At 49.5% G+C, this 20,636-nt stretch overlaps 1 protein-coding gene across 1 annotated transcript; it reads right to left on the bottom strand.

Moving 5' to 3' along the window:
* Positions 1 to 14,003: 14,003 nt before the first annotated feature.
* Positions 14,004 to 20,399, bottom strand: Tbx1 (T-box transcription factor 1). The gene is made up of 7 exons (XM_026401686.2): positions 19,870 to 20,399; positions 17,871 to 17,972; positions 16,862 to 17,033; positions 16,209 to 16,364; positions 15,485 to 15,552; positions 15,308 to 15,408; positions 14,004 to 14,916 (listed from the first exon to the last, which is right to left on the bottom strand). Exons 1-7 carry the CDS (start codon positions 20,310 to 20,312, stop codon positions 14,432 to 14,434), a joined length of 1,527 nt encoding a protein of 508 aa, XP_026257471.2. The 5' UTR covers positions 20,313 to 20,399; the 3' UTR covers positions 14,004 to 14,431.
* Between the last annotated feature and the right edge of the window lie 237 nt (positions 20,400 to 20,636).

The following is a 20,636-nucleotide window of genomic DNA, read 5'->3' as shown; positions in this document are numbered from 1 at the left end:
GTGGTAGAGCGCTTGCCTAGCATGTGTGAGGCACTGGGTTCGATTCTCAGCACCACATATAAGCAATTAAATAAATAATAAAGGTTCATCAATAACTAATAAAAATATTTTAAAAATAAAAAAACTACAAAACATTGCTGAAAGAAATTAAAGACATAGCCAGTCATGGTGGCACATGCCTGTAATCCTGGTTACTTGGGAGGGTGAGGCAGGAGGATTGAAAGTTTGAAGATAATGCTGTACAACTTGGCAAGACTCTGTATCAAAATAAAAAATTTGTAAAGAGAGCTAGGGGGCGCTGGGGATGTGGTTCAAGTGGTGGCGTGCTCGCTTAGCATGCCTGAAGCACTGGGTTCAATTCTCAGCACCACATAAAAATAAAATAAAGATATTATGTCCACCTAAAAACTAAAAAATAAAGTAAAATAAAAAGAGCTAGGGGGTGTAGCTCAGTGGTAAAGCAACTCTGGGTTCAATCTCCGGTACCACAAAAAAAAAAAAAAAAATGAAGAAGAAGAAAGAAAGAAAATAAAGACAAACAGAAATATATCCACATTCATGGATTAGAAAACTTAATATTGTTAAAACATCAATACTACCCAAAACAATCTATAGATTCACTGCAATCTTTATTTTAAAAATCCCAATGATCTTTTATAAAAACAGAAAAGTTCACTCTCAAATTCATTTGGAATCTCAAAGGACTCCCCAACATTCAAAAGAATCTTGAAAAAGAACAAATCTGGAAGCCCCATACCTCCTGATTTCAAAATTTATTACAAACCTACAATAATCAGAATAGTACTAGCATAAGATAGACATATAATCCAATGAAATAAAATACAGAACCCAAAATGAGCCCCCACATATATTGTCAAATGATTTCTTAAAAGGATGGCAAGACTATTCAATGGGAAAAGGACAGTCTTTTCAACAAATGGTGCTGGAACAACTGAATAACCATATGCAAAAGAGTGAGCCAGATTCTTACATGATATCATATATAAAAATTAACTCAAGGGCTGGGGTTTTGGTAGAGCTCTTGCCTGATGTGTGAGGCACTGGGTTCGATCCTGACCACATAAAAATAAAATAAAAGGTTATTGTGTCCATCTACAACTAAAACAAATTTTTTAAATGCATTAAAAAATAAACATCCGTCAACAATAAAAAATATGTACAAAAATCTTTTTTTAAATTACCTCAAAATAGATCAAAGACCTAAATGTAAAACTTCATGACAATGGATTCAACAATGATTTTTTGGCTACAATACCAAAGGTCACAGGCTACAAAACAGACAAATTGTACTTCTCGAAAATTTAAAAAATATGTGCATCAATAGATACTATCAACAGTTAAAAAGAAGAAAAGAAAAAAGAAAGAAAGAATAGAAAGGAAAGAAAGAAAAGCAATCCATAGAGTTGTAGGAAATATTTGCAACTCAGGTATCTGATAAGGGATATATGGTGGTGGAGGGGGAGACAGAGTGTGTGTGTGTGTGTGTGTGTGTGTGTGTGTGTGTGTGTGTAAGAATTCCTAAAACTCAACAATGAATCAATTAAAATGGGCAAAGGACTTGAATTAGACATATTTCCAGAGAAGATATAGGAATAACCAAAAAGCACATCACTAGTCACTAAGAAAATGCAAATTCAAACTACAATAAGATACTACTGTGTTATACCCATTAGGATGGTTACTGTCAAAAGAAAAAAAAAGCAGAAAATAAGCCAGGTGATGTGGTGTAAGCCTACAATCCCAGCAGCTCAAGAAGCTAAAGAAAGAGGAGTGCAAGTTCTAAGCCAACCTCAGCAATTTTTTAAGTCTGTGTCTCAAGATAAAATTTAAAAGGGGCTGAGGATATAGATAATTCTGTGGTAGAACACCTCTGGGTTTGATCCCCAGTACCACACATCCCAAAATAAATCAGGAGAAGGAGGAGGAGGAGAAGGAGAAGGAGAAGGAGAAGGAGGAGAAGGAGAATGAGAAGGAGAATGAGAAGAAAAAGAAGAAGGATGATGGTGGGGCTCAAAAAATTAAAAATAGAATGACATAATTCAGCAATGTCACTTCTAGATATATACCCCATATCGTTGCAAGCAGGGTCACAATGAAATATTTTTACATCCATGTTCATGGTATCATTAATCACAATAACCAATAAGTGGCAGCAGCCCAATTTTCCAACTACAAATAAATAAACAAAATGTTGTGTGTCTGCGAACAATAAAATATTATTCAGCCTTAAAAAGGAAGGAAATCATGACATATGCTACAACATGGATAAAATCTGAGGATCTAATGTTCAGTGAAATAACTTATCACTAAGTATGTATGACTCTACTTATAGGAGCTGTCAAATGCATGGAGAGTAGATTGGTGGTTTGCAGGGACTGGGGAGCAGGAACAGGGAATTATTGTTTAATGAGAACACAGTTTTGGTTTTAGAAGATGAAAAGTGTTTTGAAGATGGATCATGATGATGGTTGCACCACATAATGAATGTGTTTAATTTCACTGAACTGTATACTTTGAAATGAATGGAATGGTAAATTTTACATTACATGTATTTTACTTCAAAAGATTTTTGGGGAAAAAGTGCATACTGTCATTCCTCATGGAATGATAGTATTTGACTAGGCAGATGCTCTTACTCTAGGATTGATCAGAATGCCAACCCCTGGCAGTGTCCTGAGAACACATCTAAGAAATAATAAGAAAAAATAAGGAGAGAACATAAAAACGTAGTGTGGTACTCTTGGAACCAATTTTAGTGAATCATTCTCAAACTGTATGTGTCTTTCAGGATATTTTCAGTTTAAATACTTTAATCTTATAGTTTTCATTTAATATTTATGAGGTTTTTGTTTTGTTTTGTTTTGTTTTTGTGCTGGGGATTGAGTCCAGGGCCTTAAACACATTAGGTGTTATGGTTTAGATAGGAGGTATTGCCCAAAATCCCATGTGGGAGAAAATGCAGGGAATTTCTGAGAAATTAAATGATTGGGCTATGAGAGCCTTAACCCAATCAGTGCATTAATCCACTGACAGGGATTAATTAACCAGACAATAACGATAGGCAGGTAGGTTGTGGCTAGAGGAGATGGATCACTGGGGGTGTGCCTTTAGGGTATATATTTAGTCCCTGGTGTCTGACTGCTATGTGTTGAGTTGCTTTTCTCTGCCATGCCTTTTCACCATGATGTTCTGCCTCATCTCTGGTCCAGAGCAATAGAATAGTCATCTATGGACTGAGACCTCAAACCACAACCCATAAATAAACTTCCCTCCTCTATGTTGTTCTTGTCAGGTCTTTTGGTCACAATGACAAAATTGCTGAGTAATATACTAGGCAAGGGGGCTGGGATTGTGGCATTGTGTTAGAGCTTGCCTTGCACACATGAGGCACTGGGTTTGATCCTCAGCACCAAATAAAATAAATAAGGTAGTAAAACAAAGGTATTATGTCCATGTTCAACTAAAAAAAAAAAAAGCAGTAGACAAGGACTCTACCATTGAGCTACACCTCCCTTTCTATTTTATTTTGAGATGTGGTCTTGGCAAGTTGCCCAGGTTGGTCTCAAATTTGCAATCCTCCTGCATCCGCCTCCTGACTAGCTGGGATTATAGGAATATGCCACTGCACCCAGCCACTAGTGATTTTTTAAAAATATTTTTTTAGTTGTTGATGGACCTTTATTTTATTCATTTACTCATATGTGGTGCTGAGAATCAAACCCAGTGCCTCACACATGCTAGGCAAATGCTCTACCACTGAGCCACAAACCCAGCCCCCACTAGTGGTTTTTTAACAATTTTTCAATCAATGTTTAAGTGGTGGTGGGGGGGGACAAGTAAAAAAGAAGTATCAGCAGACGTTTACTCTATTATATCCATAATATTTTCATTTGAATTCTTGGCTGAATTAGGGTGTGAGTATATAGAGAATTGTTTATTATACAACGTAATTTATGAATCTTGAGCATTTATTGAAATGCTTTCTTTTTAGTTTTGAAAATTTCAAATATAAACCAAAATGAAGGGAAAACATGTACCTTCAGCATTAGACAAAGGTCTTGCTGGTAATCATACCCCAACCTCATGTCATTCTTACCACTTTTCCCAGTCTCCAGAACATCGAAGGGTCATCACTTAGGAGGCCAGGGAGTTCCGGGTTTACATGGTCACTTTCATCCCTCAGAAGCCTCACTTATCCAGGAGGTATGTTCCTGGGACAGCTCTGAATTTTTACTTTCCCATCCTGAACATAGAGACATTTCCATCTAATAAGAGTAGACAGAAGTTCTCTGTGCGATTTATGTCTCTTAGTAGATGAGACAAGATACTAGATGAATGTCGTATGTCTGAACTACATGGAAGGGCCAGGTAGGACTTGATCTACCCCAAAGAAGGACTGTCTACAGGAATTTGATGTCCGTTCCAACAGCCAGACCAGGCCTAGCCTCAGCAACAATAATCAATGACCCAAAGGAAATAAGTTGATTAGGAAATTAAAGTCCCCTTACCTACTTATTTAAAAAAAAAAAACATGCTATTTTCCTAGTTTAGAATAAAAATTCTGGGTCCAGGGTGTAGCTTAGTGGTAGAGCACTTGCCTAGCATGTGTGAGGGTCGAAATTTCCAGTGCTGCAAAAGAAATGAAGACGAATCCCAAAGCACACTGTGAAGTTCAGCTAAAGCAGCCAAGAAGGTGGAGGATGGAGATGTCTTAATCCATTTTGTTGTAATTCATTAAAAGAGAGAGAGAGAGAGAGAGAGAGAGAGAGAGAGAGAGAGAGGTTTATTTTGGCTCACATTTCCGGAGGCTGGCAAGTCCAAGATTGGGCAGCCACATCTGGTGAGGGCCTTATGCTTCTCAAATCATGGTTAAAAGCAGGAGGACAGGGGCTGGAGTTGTGGCTCAGTGGTAGAGTGCTTGCCTAGCATGCATAAGGCACTGGGTTCGATTCTCAGCACCACATAAAAATAAACAAATAAAATAAAGGTATTGTGTCCATCTACAACTAAAGAGATATTTTTTAAAAAGCAGAAGGACCCCCCACACACATACAAAAAAAAAAAAAGCAGAACAACAAGTGGGAATGTAAGCAAATCAACCCACTCCTGAGAAAAAGGCATTAGTCTCTCTTAGTGATCTAATCACCTCTTAAAGTCAATCAAATTTCATCATAAGTTTCAGAGGTGACAAACCATATTCAAACCAAAGCAAAAAAGGAGAAGGAAAAGGAGACACACCAGGATGGTGTCAAACGAGAGGAAGAGAGTTAAGGGCCCAGCAAGTCATTCTTCATATATGAGAGAACTTTCATTCAATACAATTCACCCATTTTTGGCATAGGGTTTTGTGAATTTTGAGAAGTTTTTGATGAAAGTTCCATTACCTGGTATAATTCTCTCATCCTGCTGTGGTTGGCCCTTCCCATGCCTGAAGCCCTTGGCACTGGCTGGTCTTTCGTCACTGTGGCTTTGCCCTTGTCCCACAGTGTGGTGCCTCCAGGGTCTGGCTTCTTTCACTCAATACAATGCATGGAGACAGCTGCAGGTCGCCTGCCTCAGCAGTTCCTTCCTTTTCATTGCCAAATTGTGTTCCAGGGACCTGTGTTCACCACCCACCTGCTGAGGCACACCTGGGTTGTGTCCCAATTTGGGCAGAGGCTGCCATGGACCTTGAGCACACATGTCTCTGCCTCTATGCTCCAAGCCTTGCCCGACCAACTTCATCACCTGCTGTGATGCCCCTGAGAAGAAGCTGCCCACTCCTCCAGTGAACCTCAGGTGTGTGAAACCTGATGCCTGAGCTGGGTGGCAGGCTGGGCTCTAGAGAAGACAGAGGTCCCCTTCAACCACCCCTTCCCTGATCTTGATTCTGCTGAGCCCCTTTGTCCCTATACCCCCAGGAGGTCTAGCCATCCTGAGGAAGTTATCTCTCCCTCCCTATGGAACTTATGGAACTTAAGCTTTTTCAGAGCATAAGTTGTGTCTCTCGCCATCTGGCATTGTGTGACATGACCATGATTTGACTTTGGTCACCCATGGCTCTACACCTTTGCCTGAGCAAGGGCAGGCTGGATCCTTCCTGAGCAACTAAGTGGCTTTGTTGTCCTCCTCCTAAAGATTCAGTCCATAACTAAACTTTAGAGTACTGCACTATGGAAAAGAGGGGACAGACAGTTTCAGAGGGGAGGCACACAGCCAGGCCACAAGTGTCAAGGAGCTCTGTCTGGGAGCTCTGCCATTCTGGGGAAGACACTGGGCTTTGCAGATGATCTCAGAGGTGCCAACATCATGGTTGGTGCTAACTAACCTCCGTCCACACCTGCCCCATCTACACCTTTTGCTCTGGAATCAGCAGGACTTGCCAAGGTCAGGGGTACTTGGAGATGTCATCTCCAGGGGATGGCACTAATAGTCCTCTGCCCCCTTTAGGGCTATCAGCCTTCTTAACCCCTTGACACTATCCCATTGCAACCATCCTCCCTTTGACACTGGACTCCCAAGTCCAGGCCTGGTGACTTCATTGGCAAGTCTAGTTCTACCTGGACAGGGGGAGACCTGCAGAGATCACCCCAAAGTACCCTTGATCCAGAAAAAGAAGTAACTCCTATAGGGAGCAGCAGCTATGTGCCAAGTGAGACTTGGGGGGCTCCTGGGATCAGAATATTTAGTACTGCGCTATTGGCTTGTCCATAGCATGGGTAGCTCTCTGGGAAGGTCCACACAGGCCTCTCCACTGTGGCCCTGTGACTCCTTGCTTAATGACTCTTTGTGAGGGGGCCTCCCTCTATCTCTGGCTCAACCCACCAGATACCAGGAGAAACCCCCAACTTAAATGACAACCATAGCTGTCTCTAGGGTTTGCAAAATGCCTCTGGGAGATTTGTCTCCTGTTAAAAAGTACTGGCTAAGGAGTTGGTGATGTAACTCAGGATAGAGCACTTGCCTAGCATATGCAAGGTCCTAGGTTCAGTCCCCAATACTGCAAAACAAGCAAACTAAAAACAATAACTAAAAATAAAAACCTGGGGCTGGGGATGTGGCTCAAGCGGTAGCGTGCTCGCCTGGCATGCATGTGGACTGGGTTTGATCCTCAGCACCATATATAAACAAAGATGTTGTGTCCGCCAAAAACTAAAAAATAAATATTAAAAAATATCTCTCTCTCCCTCAAAAAATAAATAAATAAATAAATAAAAATAAAAACCTAGTTTAGAGACAGGGAAGAATTGGTCAATTCAAGATGAACCCAAGTGACAAATTTGCCATTTTAATCCTTTTTAAGTGTCACTGAGTAAATTTACACTGTCATGCAGCAGTCACCACCATCAATCTCCAGAATTTGTTATCTTGCAAAACCGAAACTTTGCAAGATAACCATTAAGCAGTTCCATTCTTCCCTTTCCCTTAGCCCCTGGCACCCACCATTCTACTTGCTGTCTCTACAGACTCACCTACTCTAGGTGCCTCATATATGTGAAGTTATACAGTATTTGTCCTTTTATGACTGGATTATTTCACTGAGTATAATGTCAAGTTCATCTGTGTTGTAGCATTTGTCAGCATTTTCTTCCTTTTTAAGATTGATTAAGAGTCCATTGTGTCACTAGGCCCCAGTTTGCTTATTTTGCTTTTTCATCTGTTGATGAACACTTGAGTTGCTCTATCTGTTTGTTATCGTGAATAATGCTGCTATGAACATGGGTGTGTGCACTTCTATTTAAGTCCCTGCTTTCAATTGTTCGGGGTATACACCCAGCAGTGGCCTTGCTGGATCATATGATAATTCTATTTTTAATTTTTTGAGGGACCACAGTGGCTGCACTGTTTTACATTCCCAACAATAGTGCATAAGAATTTCAGTATCTCCACATCCTTTATATTGGAAAAAAAAAAAAGTAACCATCTTAATGGGTGTAAGATGGTATCTTATTCAGGAGAAATCATGTGATAGGATCTCTGTCTTCCAGATATTTAAATTCTTATTGAAGATGAGACATGTGAGACATGTGTCAGAGAAACACCTGAAATCAAAGGAAACAGCTGCTGAAGGCAGAGGAGGTAGGTGGAATTTAAGAAGCAGATCAGCCTCACTGCCTGAGCAGAGAGGCTACAATGGCCCTTGGTGTCCTGGCCAACCCCAAGACCTTTCCTGGCAGCATCCTCCTAAGCGTTCCTGGAAGTCTGGAGGCTCTGTGAGTAGTCTTGAGATTCAAGAGAGCAGGTGGTGGCTGGAAAATAGAGGCCCAGCCCTGCAATAAACTTCCTGGGCTGTGATCTAGGTGTCCAGCTCTCCTGAAGTAGGTCCTGATTATGGTCCTGGGCCCTGCTTTTAAATGCTACTCCACACAGATTGGCTGCTCAGATGGATGGAGGGCATGACCTTTAGAGACAAGGAGGACCACCCAGCTGAACAGAAGGGACCACTATGAAATGCCTCCATTGGGTGCTAGGGAAATGCCAGTGGCAGTCCTATTTGAAACGAGTTCCTTTTCAGCTGGGTGATGATGTCTTGGGATGTATGTGTTAGTGTCTACCTTGTGACTCTGCCACAGAGTATGACCTGCTTGTTCCCCACTCTGCCTCTGTGATCTCTGCGGCTCTGTCCCCCACCTCTGCCTCCCTCCAGGCTGTGTCCCAAATGCTGAGGTAAAGCCCTGAGCCCTTAACCTGGGGCAGCCTCTCCTTCCCAAGGCTCAGCCCCTATAAGTTATCCCAGGGGGCAGCACTTTCTAAAGCTTTCTGAATGGTCAGCTGCATCTCGGTGAAGCTGCTCATTTGTCTTCATCCCTTAAGTCTTTACTCATTGTCATCAGAAGGGTGACCATTTGCATGGAAGTGGCTGCTTTCATATTTTGCTATTTTGCTTCAGTCCAACAGCTCGCACAGCTCTGAATCTGCAAACCTACAATGACACTGCCTGCCACTCTGTGCTGTCTAGGCTTCTGCAGGCACAGCCCCAGCCTCACCTGTAGACCTTGCAGGAGCTGGCCAGAAAGGGGAAGCTCTTGGGGACAACAAGGAAAAGGTCCTGTGTCCCCAAGTCTACCAGGCTGTCCCTTATCACTAAGGAGACCTGGTGGGGGGAGGAGGCAGTAGCTTTGGAGACCTAGCACTGCAATGTAGATCCCTGATGTGCCCTGAGGGATGTACTGACTGATGGTGAAAAATTCAAGCTGTGGCCCCTTGCAGCCAGGTGGTCTTGGGGAGCTCTGGCTATCATTACCACTCCACTGTATGACAATATTACAAGAGAAACTACTGGGGAAAGATCTAGAAAACCCATGTGAATAAAAGGTAGGTTTAGAAATGGGAGTGGGAATGTTGAAATGAATTGAGGGTAGAATGGGAAAGAGGAGTGAAAAGTAGACAGGGAAGACTGGGTTTGCACAGGGAGAAGGTCCCAAGAAATGACATGAGAAGCCATGTCTCAGAAGGTCATGGGCACTTGGGAGCCCCAATTGCAAGAAGGTCTCCCAGGATGCAATGCTGCCCTAGAGCTGCTCCCTCCTCAGCCAGGGAACATAAATTTGTGCCTGAAAAGGTGGCCATTTTCCTCAATTCTGGCATCGATCAGCTATAATTGTGCCATCATTTCATGTGTGACCAAGACTTTTCTAGTTAGACTGAGACCCTCACCCTTTAATTAAGGTGTCTCCCAACTTTAGAACTGTTGAAATGTGAGTGCTTGCCTATCATGCACAAAGTCCTCAGTTCAATCCCCAGAATGGCAAAAACAAAGCAAAACAAAATAAGCACAAGAAAAAAACCTGTCCATATCATGATCAGTGCAATGGGGTGATGCACCCCAATCCTTCCCCAGTAGAGGTCTATGCTGCAGGGAAAGTACTGGGCTGGCCCAAAGCAGGGGAATGGGGGTGGATGCTACAGGAAGTGGGGATTAAGTGTGGACTTGTATAATTAAAAGCTCATAAAAGATGTCAATAATGCCATCTTTCCTTATAATTAAGAATATAGGGCTGAGGTTGTGGCTCAGCGGTAGAGCACTCACCTGGCATATGTGAGGCACTGGGTTTGATCCTCAGCACCACATAAAAATAAATTTTAAAAAGGTATTGTGCCCATCTACAACTAAAAAAATATTTTTTAAAAGAATATAATTTAATTACTGTTATTAAAACCTAAACCACTGCCCCATATGGGCTGCTTTTAGCAGAATACCTTTGGTTCTGTGGTTTTCCATACAGACCCCGAAGCCATTAACAAAGAGCCACAGAGTGTCCAGACTTCATCTTATGAGCCCATCAGGTTTGAAGTAATACAACAAGCAGGAGAGGGAATTGAATCAAAGGCACGGTTTTTGTTTGTTTGTTTGTTTGTTTTTTGCTTGTTTGTTTGTTTTGTTTTAATACAGAAAATGTGTGAAGTAGCACCAGGAAAAAGGTCCCATTCAGTCTTGTAAGGACTAGGTACTGCATGGCATGCCCTGGGGCCATGTACTTGCTTAATCTGAGGCTGAGCCCAGGGCAGAACATAGAAGTCACTTGAGGGGTGAAGAAGGAGGGTGCAGATGCTTTGGGTGAGCCTAGCTGGAGCTTTAGAGAAGCATACAGCCTCACTAGAACTCACACAGTAGAGGAAACAAAAAACATGAATGTTTTCCCCAGCCAGAGGGCACTCCCCTATGCACATGGCTCATGTTGACCTTCACTGTTTGCACGAGAGATTCCCTGCACAGGGCAGAGCTCAGCACCACAGTGTGAAGGGGAAACTGAGGCACAGATCCTCTAGAACATAGGCTGCTCCATGTTGATTCCACTGACACCACTGGCATCATCCCTTTTTTCTAGAAGATCCACCAGCCCATGGCCCTTCTCACTTGACCCTGGCCACTCTGGTCTGCTTAGTGCTTAGCAACTGTCGCCACATGGAATTCTCTGGTTTAAGGCCTGCTTTGATCTGGGGTACACCTGGAGCTCAGTGTCTCATCCTCACACAGTTGTCATCACATGGGTCCTACACACTCTGCGAATTTCCCCAGCTGGTGGGCACTCCCCTGGTGGGGGCTACATGCCCACAGTGGACAAAAGTTCCTCCCCCTCTACATCTGAGGTGCCCCCAAGCAGACTCCCCTCATTTTGCAGCTTAATCCTGCAGCAAGCCTGCCTCTTTTCCCCAATACTTCCCTGAGAGACTCTAACCAGCCCCTCCAGATAGTGTCGAGTTCCCATCCTTACTTAGACAAAGGTGCCAATGCAGAGCAAGAGGCTGTGAAGGTCCGTGGCAAGCTGCATGTAGCTCTGGGCTTGGTCTCGTCTTCCCCCACTTAGTCAAGAGTTGATCTATTTCCCAAATTGAGTGTCTACTATTTTCTGAAGGGTTTTGAGGCATGAACTCTCTATGGTGCCTTCTGGTTTAAGCATTCATCCTCCCAAGTCTTGGCAGCTGGACATCTGGAAACAGACTAAGGGAGAAGAATGCAGCCTGTGGACCAACCAAAATGCTTGGGGGAGTCCAATAACAGGGATGCGAGTGAGGAACCCACAAGTGAGAAAACCCCATCACATACACACACATACACACACACACACACACACACACACACAGAGGACAGCACAACAGCTCACAGAAGGACAGGGCAAATGTTCATAGAGAAACCTAAGGTGAGAGAAAAAAGGAGTCACTCAGTCTGCTCTGACTCCTATGATAAATTGCCACAAACCAGGTGACTTATAAACAATGGATATTTCTGTCTCATAGTCCTGGAGGCTGGAAGTCCAAGATCGGGGTGGCAGTATGGGCTGGATTGATATGAATGCTCTCTCTCTGTTTTCACATGGCAAAAGGGATACTCTTATGGGAACCTCATGAATGGAAAGACACTGCTAGACAAAGCTATTTCATAGAAGAATTAAAGGCTCTTCAGAGCAACTGCCCACAGGGATGTCAGCTCCACAAGTGTAGCAGCCAGGGCAGTGACCAGACAGCACCGAAAGCTGGTAGGTACTCACCAAGCACTTGTTTAAGGAAAGAATGAAGGAGGGATGATCAACATGGGGGAGATACACAAATGCATCATGGAGTTGAAACTGCCAGCCACAGGACACCCTGTTATATTCTTCAATTTACTAAAGATTCTCAGAAAAATTCATGCTTGGGGGGTAGGGGAGAAAAAAACATGTCTTTGGGGGCCATTACCCAATACATGGTACTCCCTCAACTGACACAGCCAGTGTGGTGACCCTCAGCACCTGAGCCATTGAGCATTTTGGAATGGGGCCAGTGAGGACCTGAATATTTAATTTTACTCTAAGCCATTAAAATGTTAAGTGACCACATGTAGCTAGTGGTATCTCAGTTAAGACAGCAGGGTGATTCTTTGTCTTCACTGGCCATCACAGTGGGAACAGGCAGGTCTGTACAAGGCCAACAAGCTCCACCCCTATTTACAAACACTGAGTGCTATTATTTGTGCAAGAGACAGTTTTTTTATTGCTTTAGTTTTGAATGAAACCAAAGCAGAGGCCTCTCTAATGACAGCTCTTTTCCTGGTGTCCCCCTGGAACACCGTGTGGTGTTGAAAAGTGTGGAACAACTGCATTCCACTGCTGAGAGGGGAAGGCCCATAGTCCTCTGCAAGGCAAACCCCAATCTGCCGCTCCTGGGATGGGTATGGTGCAAACAGGTAATCACTGCTCCAAGTAGAAGCCCACTGTCACATGGAGGTAACCCAAAGAGAGAGCTGTAACTGAAGGTAGGGTGAGAAGCAGGACTCAGAAAGGTATATCTGCAGCTACCCTTAGAAGAAGGTCACTGAAGCTGTGTCCATGGAGCCTGCTGGCCACTTTGGGCAGACCTATAGAAGTCTTCATGTCCTGGTACTAAAAAATGTGCCCTTAGAAGCTGTGGGTGGGTCTGGCCACCCCCTTTCTTCCCAGATTTGCCTCATGGCAATTGTTCCTGCCTTCTAATTACTGAACTTCACTGCATAAGGGTGAACACAGCCTGAAACAGGTCCAGTTCAGGGTCAACATATGGAAATGCCTGGGTGTGCCTTTGGAGAGGTGATACCAGGGCTGCCACTGCCATTTGGGAGCAATAATAAATCTGGCAGCCTAAGAAGGAGCAATTGCCACAGATACACTAGGACAGAAAGGCAGGGATAGAACCTGGCCACGTGCATTTCCTGTTCATCTTGTGTCCAAGTTAGCCTTGATGTTGACCTGGCTGTCAGCTTTTCCTGCTTGGTTTCAGGAAGGGAGGGATCAAAGGGTTCCTCTAGCCCATCCCTGGTGTTAACAGGGAGAGATCTCTCAGGCACCTGGCCTGGGAAAAATGCTTCACAGGCGAGTTTTAAGATGACTCATGACCACGGTCATTGTGCCCCCTGTCCTGGTCATACTTTGGGGACATTCACAGTGAATAAAGTCAATAAACAGGGGAAAATGCAGGCCTGGGCTGGGGCTGGGCCAGGGAAGTGCTACAAGAGCAGCACTGCCTGTTTGTCTTTCCACAATCCCATCCAGGTCAAGGGCTTCTCTCTTTCCCAGGCTGCATGTTCTGTGTCCTGTCATGATCATCCCAGCTTCCATGGAAAAGCACGCAGGACAAGTTCTGAAAATAGGTCAGGTCCAGCCTAAGTCCTAGAACAGTGACAACTTCAGGTGTGAAGATTTTAACTAAAAAGGACCTGGGGCTTGTACCAGCTCTGGGGATGTGGGATGAAGCTGATTCTCCAGCGGGTAATTGGGCCAGGAACAGGCGGAGGGAGTGAGCCCAAACAGGATGGGGTGTAATGGGACAGGAAAGGCAATGCAAGGACTTCACTCCCACTGCCCAGGGCCCTAGTGGACCTGACCTGGGGGCCTGTGGGGGCTGGGACTGGAGGGACACTGAAGTCCTGAGTCACATCTAACTTGCTCTTCCTGAGATCTTCTGCAAGACCTATCTAACTCGACGCCAAAAGGAAAAAAACAAAACCAAAAAAACCACACACACACAGGCAGCTTCCAAAAGAAGCGAAACCATTTATCATCAGCGCCCGCGCAGTATCTACAGTATCTACACATATCTACATGTATCTACACCGCCTGCAGGCGGAGCTCTTGGGTCGTCTACATTGCCACTACCGGCGGGACGGAGTCGTTGCGGTCTCGCGGTCTTGGGGAAAACAATAAATAGCACTTCCTTCCATCTCCGACCCGGCGCTTTGGCACTGTCGGGCGGGATCCCCCGTAGCCCTTGGGGCTGGGAAAGGAACCCTGTTTACTCCGGGGTTGAAGTGACCGGATAGTCCTCAGGGCTGGAGGGTGGAGGACCCTAATGACTTAAAGGTTGGGGAAGGACAGGACCCGAGGTGGGCCCCGGGCCTGGGAGAAAGTGTCCTTTGATGGCCCTCAGGGCTGCGCGGGGCTTCCGTGGGTCAGGGCCCAGAGCGCAGTTGCGGCTTGCATTATCTGGGGCAGTAGTCGTAGGAGCCGGGCGGCGCAGCCCCAGCAGACGAGTACATGTTGGCGGCGGCAGCAGCAGCTGCCGCGGCAGCAGCGGCAGCAGCAGCTGGACTCACCGCAGGGTGATGGTGGTGCGGGTGTGCGTGCGCGTGAGGGTGGTAGCCGTGGCCTCGCAGACCCGGTAGCGGGTAGGGCGCTGGCCGGCTCTTGGCCCCGAGGTAGTGGTCGTAGGCTGCGGCCGGATACTTGTAAGGGTGGTGGTGTAGGGGCTCCGATGCGCCGGGCGCTTCCAGGCGCAGCTCGGGGTGCGGGGGACTGGGTCGGCCTCCGGACGCGCCGGGCAGCTGGACGAGGCCGCCGGCGCCACCGGCTCCGGGCAGCGCGGGGCTCAGCACCCGGGCCAGCAGCTGCGGTGGATGCGCTGGGTCCCCGAGCATGGCTGACCCGCCCGCGTCGCGTTCGAATTCTCGCCGGACCTCAGCAGGGTCTGCGGGAGCGAACCGAGGGGGTGAGCGCAGCGAACTGGGACAACCGAGATGACTCCCAGAAGGCCCAGCCAGCGAGGAGGCGAGAGGCCGCGCTCGGGGCACTCCCGCCTCTACTCTGCGAACCTGCCGGAGACCCTGCACAGCCTTCGTGCCGAGCCCTCCCCAGGGGCCCGAGCCCCTTCTCGGGCGGCAGCAAAGGACAGGGAGCGCAGGCGGGGCGCAGCCTTCGGGCGGGCGGGCGTGTGCGCGCTTGCCCGCCGCCACTGCCGTTGTGCAACCGGCGCGAGGGCTGCAAGCGCCGCGGGGGTACAGGCGAGGCCGGGCGCGGCCGTCGACCTGGGATGGAACGCGCGCGAGTCCGCGGCCTGGATCCCAAGACCCCGGCCCTACCTTTCTCCGCACCGTTGGGCTGTGTTGGAGAGGCCACCGGGTTCCGCGAGCGCGCAAAGGCGCTCATGAGCGGCAGTGCACCGGGCCGGTGATTCCGGGGCCTGTGAAAGGGGGCGGATCAAGTCGGCGCCCCAGCCAGGCGCCCGGGCACTCGCTTTCTGCTCGGAGGACACTCACCAGTCCTCAGGGTCGCAGTCCCGGAAGCCTTTGGCAAAAGGGTTGCTAGCAATCTTCAGCTGCGTGATCTGCAGGGAAGCCGGCAAGAGCAAGCTGCTGAAGCCCGGCAGCCCGCGGCCACCCAACCCCAGCGACAGCGAACAAGGGAGTGTTAGGAACCTCTCTGCGCTGCCCAGGCAAGAACCGGCCCTCCTCTATCCCATTCCCCATGGACATTTTGCCTCCTCTTGCATTAGGGCGACTGGAGAGCCTCCTCTCTCACTAGGAGATGATTCACTGCCCAGGGAGGGAACCCACTGCTTCTTAGGGTGTCCTCCTTGGTCCCAATAAATAAATGGATATGAAGACTTTGTGCCCTGACTAGAATGGGAACGTGGTCACCTCTGGCCTCCAAGGCGCAGCAGGGGGATCTAAGCTGGCGCCCTAGGAATCTGAGTAAACCTAGGATCAGGCCCCTGATGGGGAGTTTCCGGAATGGTTTGGAAAACAAACTTTCTGGGGGCAGTGACAGTTGCGGCTACAGAGGTCAAGCTGATAGAAGGCTCCGCCAGCCTGGCAGAGGGAGGGAGCAGTTTGAGGCCCTTGAAGGAGGGGTTGTGCTCTGTCAGGACCCACAACCTGCAGGTCTAAGCTGTCTATGACCCCAGGCATTGAATGTACCTTGCACTCCATTCCCAGAAATGTTGTATGTGCCCCTCCCCAGAACCTCCCTGCAGGTCCTCACCCTGTGGTTCTGGTAGGCAGTGACCGCAGTGAAGCGTGTCTCCTCGAATACAAAGGTTTTGAAGTTCTCCTCTGCATATTTCTCACTATCTTTGCGTGGGTCCACATAGACAACATGGAAGCGAGGCTGGTATCTGTGCATGGAGTTGAGAATAATCTAGAAGGCAAGGTGGAGGATCAGCTCCAGCGAAGGAGCTGGGACCGAGAATCCCGGTGAAAGCTGGAAAACGGAATTTCCTTTGATAATTTGAGCAAAACCCTTAACTTCTGAAATGAGCCGTGAGACCCATTTGGGATCTCCTAAAAAGATAACCCAAGTGACAAGTGATCAGGATTTATATTCTTTCCTTAGGTCCCCAGAAATTGCTGTGGGGCCTGCAGAGGGTGGTCGCTGTAGAGCAGAACTCAACGGGAAAGCAGCCTCACAGGACTGAATTCCACAGTCTCCTGCCCGCCCCACCTCCCCAAACCTGTCATCTGTCCTTTGCAATTAAAGATCAGGGGATGAGGGAAGGGTAATCCCCTTTCCCAAGTCAGCAGCCCACCCCCTGACCAGAGGTCCATTCTCTGAAGCCTGTCCTCTCTGATCAGTGAGGACGGCCAAGGGCCTGCAACAGGGACAGCTCGGATGCCTGGGGAGAAGGGATCGCTCACATGGCCATTGTCGTCCAGCAGGTTGTTGGTCAGCTTGAGCTTGTCGAAGGACACAATTTGCTTCATCCACTGTGCACCTTTGGCAGGTGAGTCAGGGTGGTAGTGCACTCGGCCCGGTGTGGCAGGGTCTGCCTTGCCAGCTACTAGCCAGGAGGAACTATGGAAGGCATACCTAGGGTAGCACCGGGGCAGGAGTCATGCCATTCTGGGGTGAACCAACAGGATCTTACCCCATGTGCCAGTTGAACCCAGAAAGTGCCTCTGAGGAGTTTCTTCATCAGTGAAATCAAGCCGTCCAATGTCACATGGACTGGTAGTTTTCACAAGGGGATTGTGGAAAAACCAGAAAAATCCCACCAGCATACAAAATGAACAGGGAACCAGGGCCCCACCAGGATACCAAGAGAAGGCAGTGCTCCCCTTCTCTTCTCATTTCGCTGCACACGGGTCTGCCCTGTGCTAATGTGGTGGGAGGCTAGATTTGGCTTCACTGGCAGCCTCGGGCACAGGGCGGTCCAAATTCGCTTTATTAATTGCTGTTAATTGTCTGGGTAGCAGAGGCCCGCCCAGCATAATCTCTCCCAGCCACCCCACCTTTCCGGCCCAGCTCTGGGACCCAGCGTTCCCTGGAGATGGGGGAAGGGGACAAGGCGCTCTGGCACCTCCTGGGAGAGGGAGACCTGAGGAAACTGAGGGCTGCGCTTGACCCACCCTTCCCAGGCCGTGGAGGCGCAAGAGCATCAGAGCTGCCTCAGGCCTGAAGTTCGAGGGGTTCCCAGCTGTGTGACTTCCTGAGGCAGGTTCTGGAGAACAAGTGGGGAAGGGAGTTGGGTCCGATGGGGGCAGGGAAGAGAGCAGGCTGAGAATGTCAGTGGGGCAGCGAGCGCAGATGCCTGGGTGAATTCGGTGGTACTTAGAGTTAGCAGACATGAACCCACTGCTTCTTAGGGTGCCCTCCCTAGTCCCAAGCATATACAGCCAGCCCAAGTAGTCCCAAGGACTTGCTCACCGGTAGCGCTTGTCATCTACCGGCACAAAGTCCATGAGCAGCATATAGTCAGCCATGGGGTCCATGCCGAAGAGCTTCACTTGGAACGTGGGGAACATTCGCCTAGAGATGGTGGAGCCTCAGGTCACCTCATTTGGAGGAGGACCAAACTGCCCTACCTTGACTTGGGGGGGGGGGCACAGGCAGCACTCACTCAGCCCTTCCTTCTAGTTTCTTTCTGGTTGCGGTCTTTTTGGTCAGCTCTCACTCAGCTGCTCTAACCCAAGTAGGCTCCTACCCTACCACGGGTAAGTGCAGCAGGTCCCTTTCTGTAACAGAAATGGCTAACCCAGCGCCGAATCTTGGAGTCCTAACCTTCTTCTGCCACCTTTGCCTGAGTAGACCCAACCTTGCCTTGTGGATTCCTTGGCCAGGGTGCCAAAGGGTCCCTAAGATGCAATCTCCAAGCCTTTGACAGAGCCTCCCCAGCTTGATCTAAGTGGCTCCCGGCTCCAACAAAGTGAAACCGGGCGGTCCACATAATTCTGTGGAGTCTTCATTGCCTTTTGAACTGGGTCTATGGCTGTTCCCCAATCCCTCTGGAGAGGCTGAAGAGCTGGGTCTGTGGCTGTACCCCAATCCCTGACTCTTAGATCCTGGCCCAGTGCTGGAATCTCCCCACCGTCCTCTGGATTCAGGCAAGTTCCTGCTTCCTCAAGACCCACAAGCCCAGATGCAGCTGCCCAGAACAGACTTTGCTTATGCCTTCATGGTTTCCCAATAGCTTCTCTTCTGGACCCTGACTCAGTGACAGATCAGGGCTCTTAAAAGGACCTTTTGCAACTCCTGGTTGGGCCGCTGGCCATGGGCCAGCCCTGGCCTGATGGCGCAGAAGTGCCAGCCACGGGACCCTGAAGGACAGCACAAGGTTTGGTCCCTTCTTGTCCTTCTCACTGCCTCCCCTCATAGGCAACTCCCTGCAGTCAGTGGGCAGAAAACAGATGCCAAGGGCCAGCACTCCAGGACAGGCCGCCTGCCACCCCCACACAAATCCTCTGCAAGTCCAGAGTTCTGCAGAATATTGTCTTCTAGGGTAAAGCCGACGACAAGGCCCTTGCTGGGTTGAGTTGGCCTGAACCAGAGGCCCGACCACTGTCCCCAGGAGGCCCCGTGTACACAGGGACAGCAAAGATCCTGAAGAAAATCCATGGAGCAGGAGATGAGGACAGACCCTAGGCTCCCCAGGGATGAGGGCTGTGGCAGGGAAACAGGAACCGCGAGAAGGCTTTGCAAACAGGCCCAGCGCTCCCCTTGGCCGTGCGGACACAGAGCTGGTGTGTACATTAGACACAGCCCAGCACCAGCCTTTGTCTACTGGTCAAATCGGGTGCATCTGCAAAACTTGTTCCCCTTCTCTCTCGGCCCTTAAAACAAATACAGGCCAATCGAAAGGCGACGGCCCGGCTTGCGCAGAGCCAGGCCCGCAACTACCCGAAATTTAGGCCTGAGAAAACTGGGTATCGAGTTCCACTGAACCAAGCACACTGTTTTAAAGGGTCTTAATTCTCTCCTAAAATCTTCCATACAATTGCTCAGCTTCTGTTCTTTATCTTGCCCGCATTGACTGAACTCCGGAACCCAAACAGGAGTTTCCTTTGAGGTGGGATCCACCAGGAACCTGCTGGGCGGCCAGGCCCTTAGTCTCGGCTGCCGGCCCCCAACTCAGTGCGCTCTAGCCCGCAGCTTCCCTGTGCGGCATCCTGGGGCTGCGGGTCGAGCGGGCCTGTTCCGGGACTTCTCTCCCTACCCATGCTGTCCTCTCAGCGCTACCCGCGGCTATCGCCGGAGCCGGGACCACAGAGAGTAAAGGCGGCGACAAGGCCGAGAAGAACTCGCAGGTGGCCGAGCCGCGCCCCCCACCCGGCTTTTAAGCCCCACTCTCGTGCATCCGAACGAGGGGTGCAGTCTGTACGTGGCAGCATATGGGGAGGGTAGCGGCGCGGGGAAGGGGCACCCTGACCTGCCGGCCTTGGTGACGATCATCTCGGTGCCCAGCTGATTGAACTCGTCCCACAGCGCCTTCATCTCCAGCTGCACGCTCACGCTGGCTACCTTCGCGTTCTTCTTCACCGGCGCCTTGGCGGCGGCCACGCAGCTGGCCCCGGGGCCCTCGGGCTCCGCAGTGGCGCTGGTGGCGGCCCCTGCGGCCGGCGCGAACGGGTAGGCGTGCGGCGGCGGCTGCGGCGGGCCTGGGGCTCCCGTGGCGGGGGCGGGGGCGGCGGCGCAAGGGTCGTAGCGCGGCGGCGGTGGATCGCGCGGCCCGTACGGGTCGGCGCCCGGCGACGCGGCGCCCGGGAAGCCCCCCGCGGCCCCCAGGCTGCTCAGGCTGCTGGCCGTGAAGGCTGCAACGTCGCAGAAGTGCGAGAGCTGAGTGAGCCACGGGCTGGACACGGCGGAGATCATGACCCGAGGGCCGCCGCCGCCGCCCCCGCCGCCGAGGTGAGCGCTGCCCCGCGCCGAGGGCCGAGTGGCGGGCGCAGCGCTTCGTGCGCCCGGGGCCGCGCCGCCCCACACCGCAGGCCGGCCCTGAGGAGGCGCCCCGCCCCGCCCCGCCCCGCGCCCCCCTTCCCGCGCCCCCCCCCCGCGCCCAGACAATGGCTTCGTTCCCCTCCCCCGTCCCTTGCCCCTCCCCCTCTTTCCCCCCTCCCCGGCCCCCAACCCGCCCGCCCCAGCTCGCTCGGCCCGGGGCCCCCGACCGCCCGGACCGGCTCCCCGGAGCGCCGGGCT

Source organism: Urocitellus parryii, chromosome 3 (assembly GCF_045843805.1).
Source record: "Urocitellus parryii isolate mUroPar1 chromosome 3, mUroPar1.hap1, whole genome shotgun sequence".
NCBI classification, from domain to species: Eukaryota; Metazoa; Chordata; class Mammalia; order Rodentia; family Sciuridae; genus Urocitellus; species Urocitellus parryii.
This window is presented reverse-complemented; position numbering and strand designations above follow the sequence as displayed.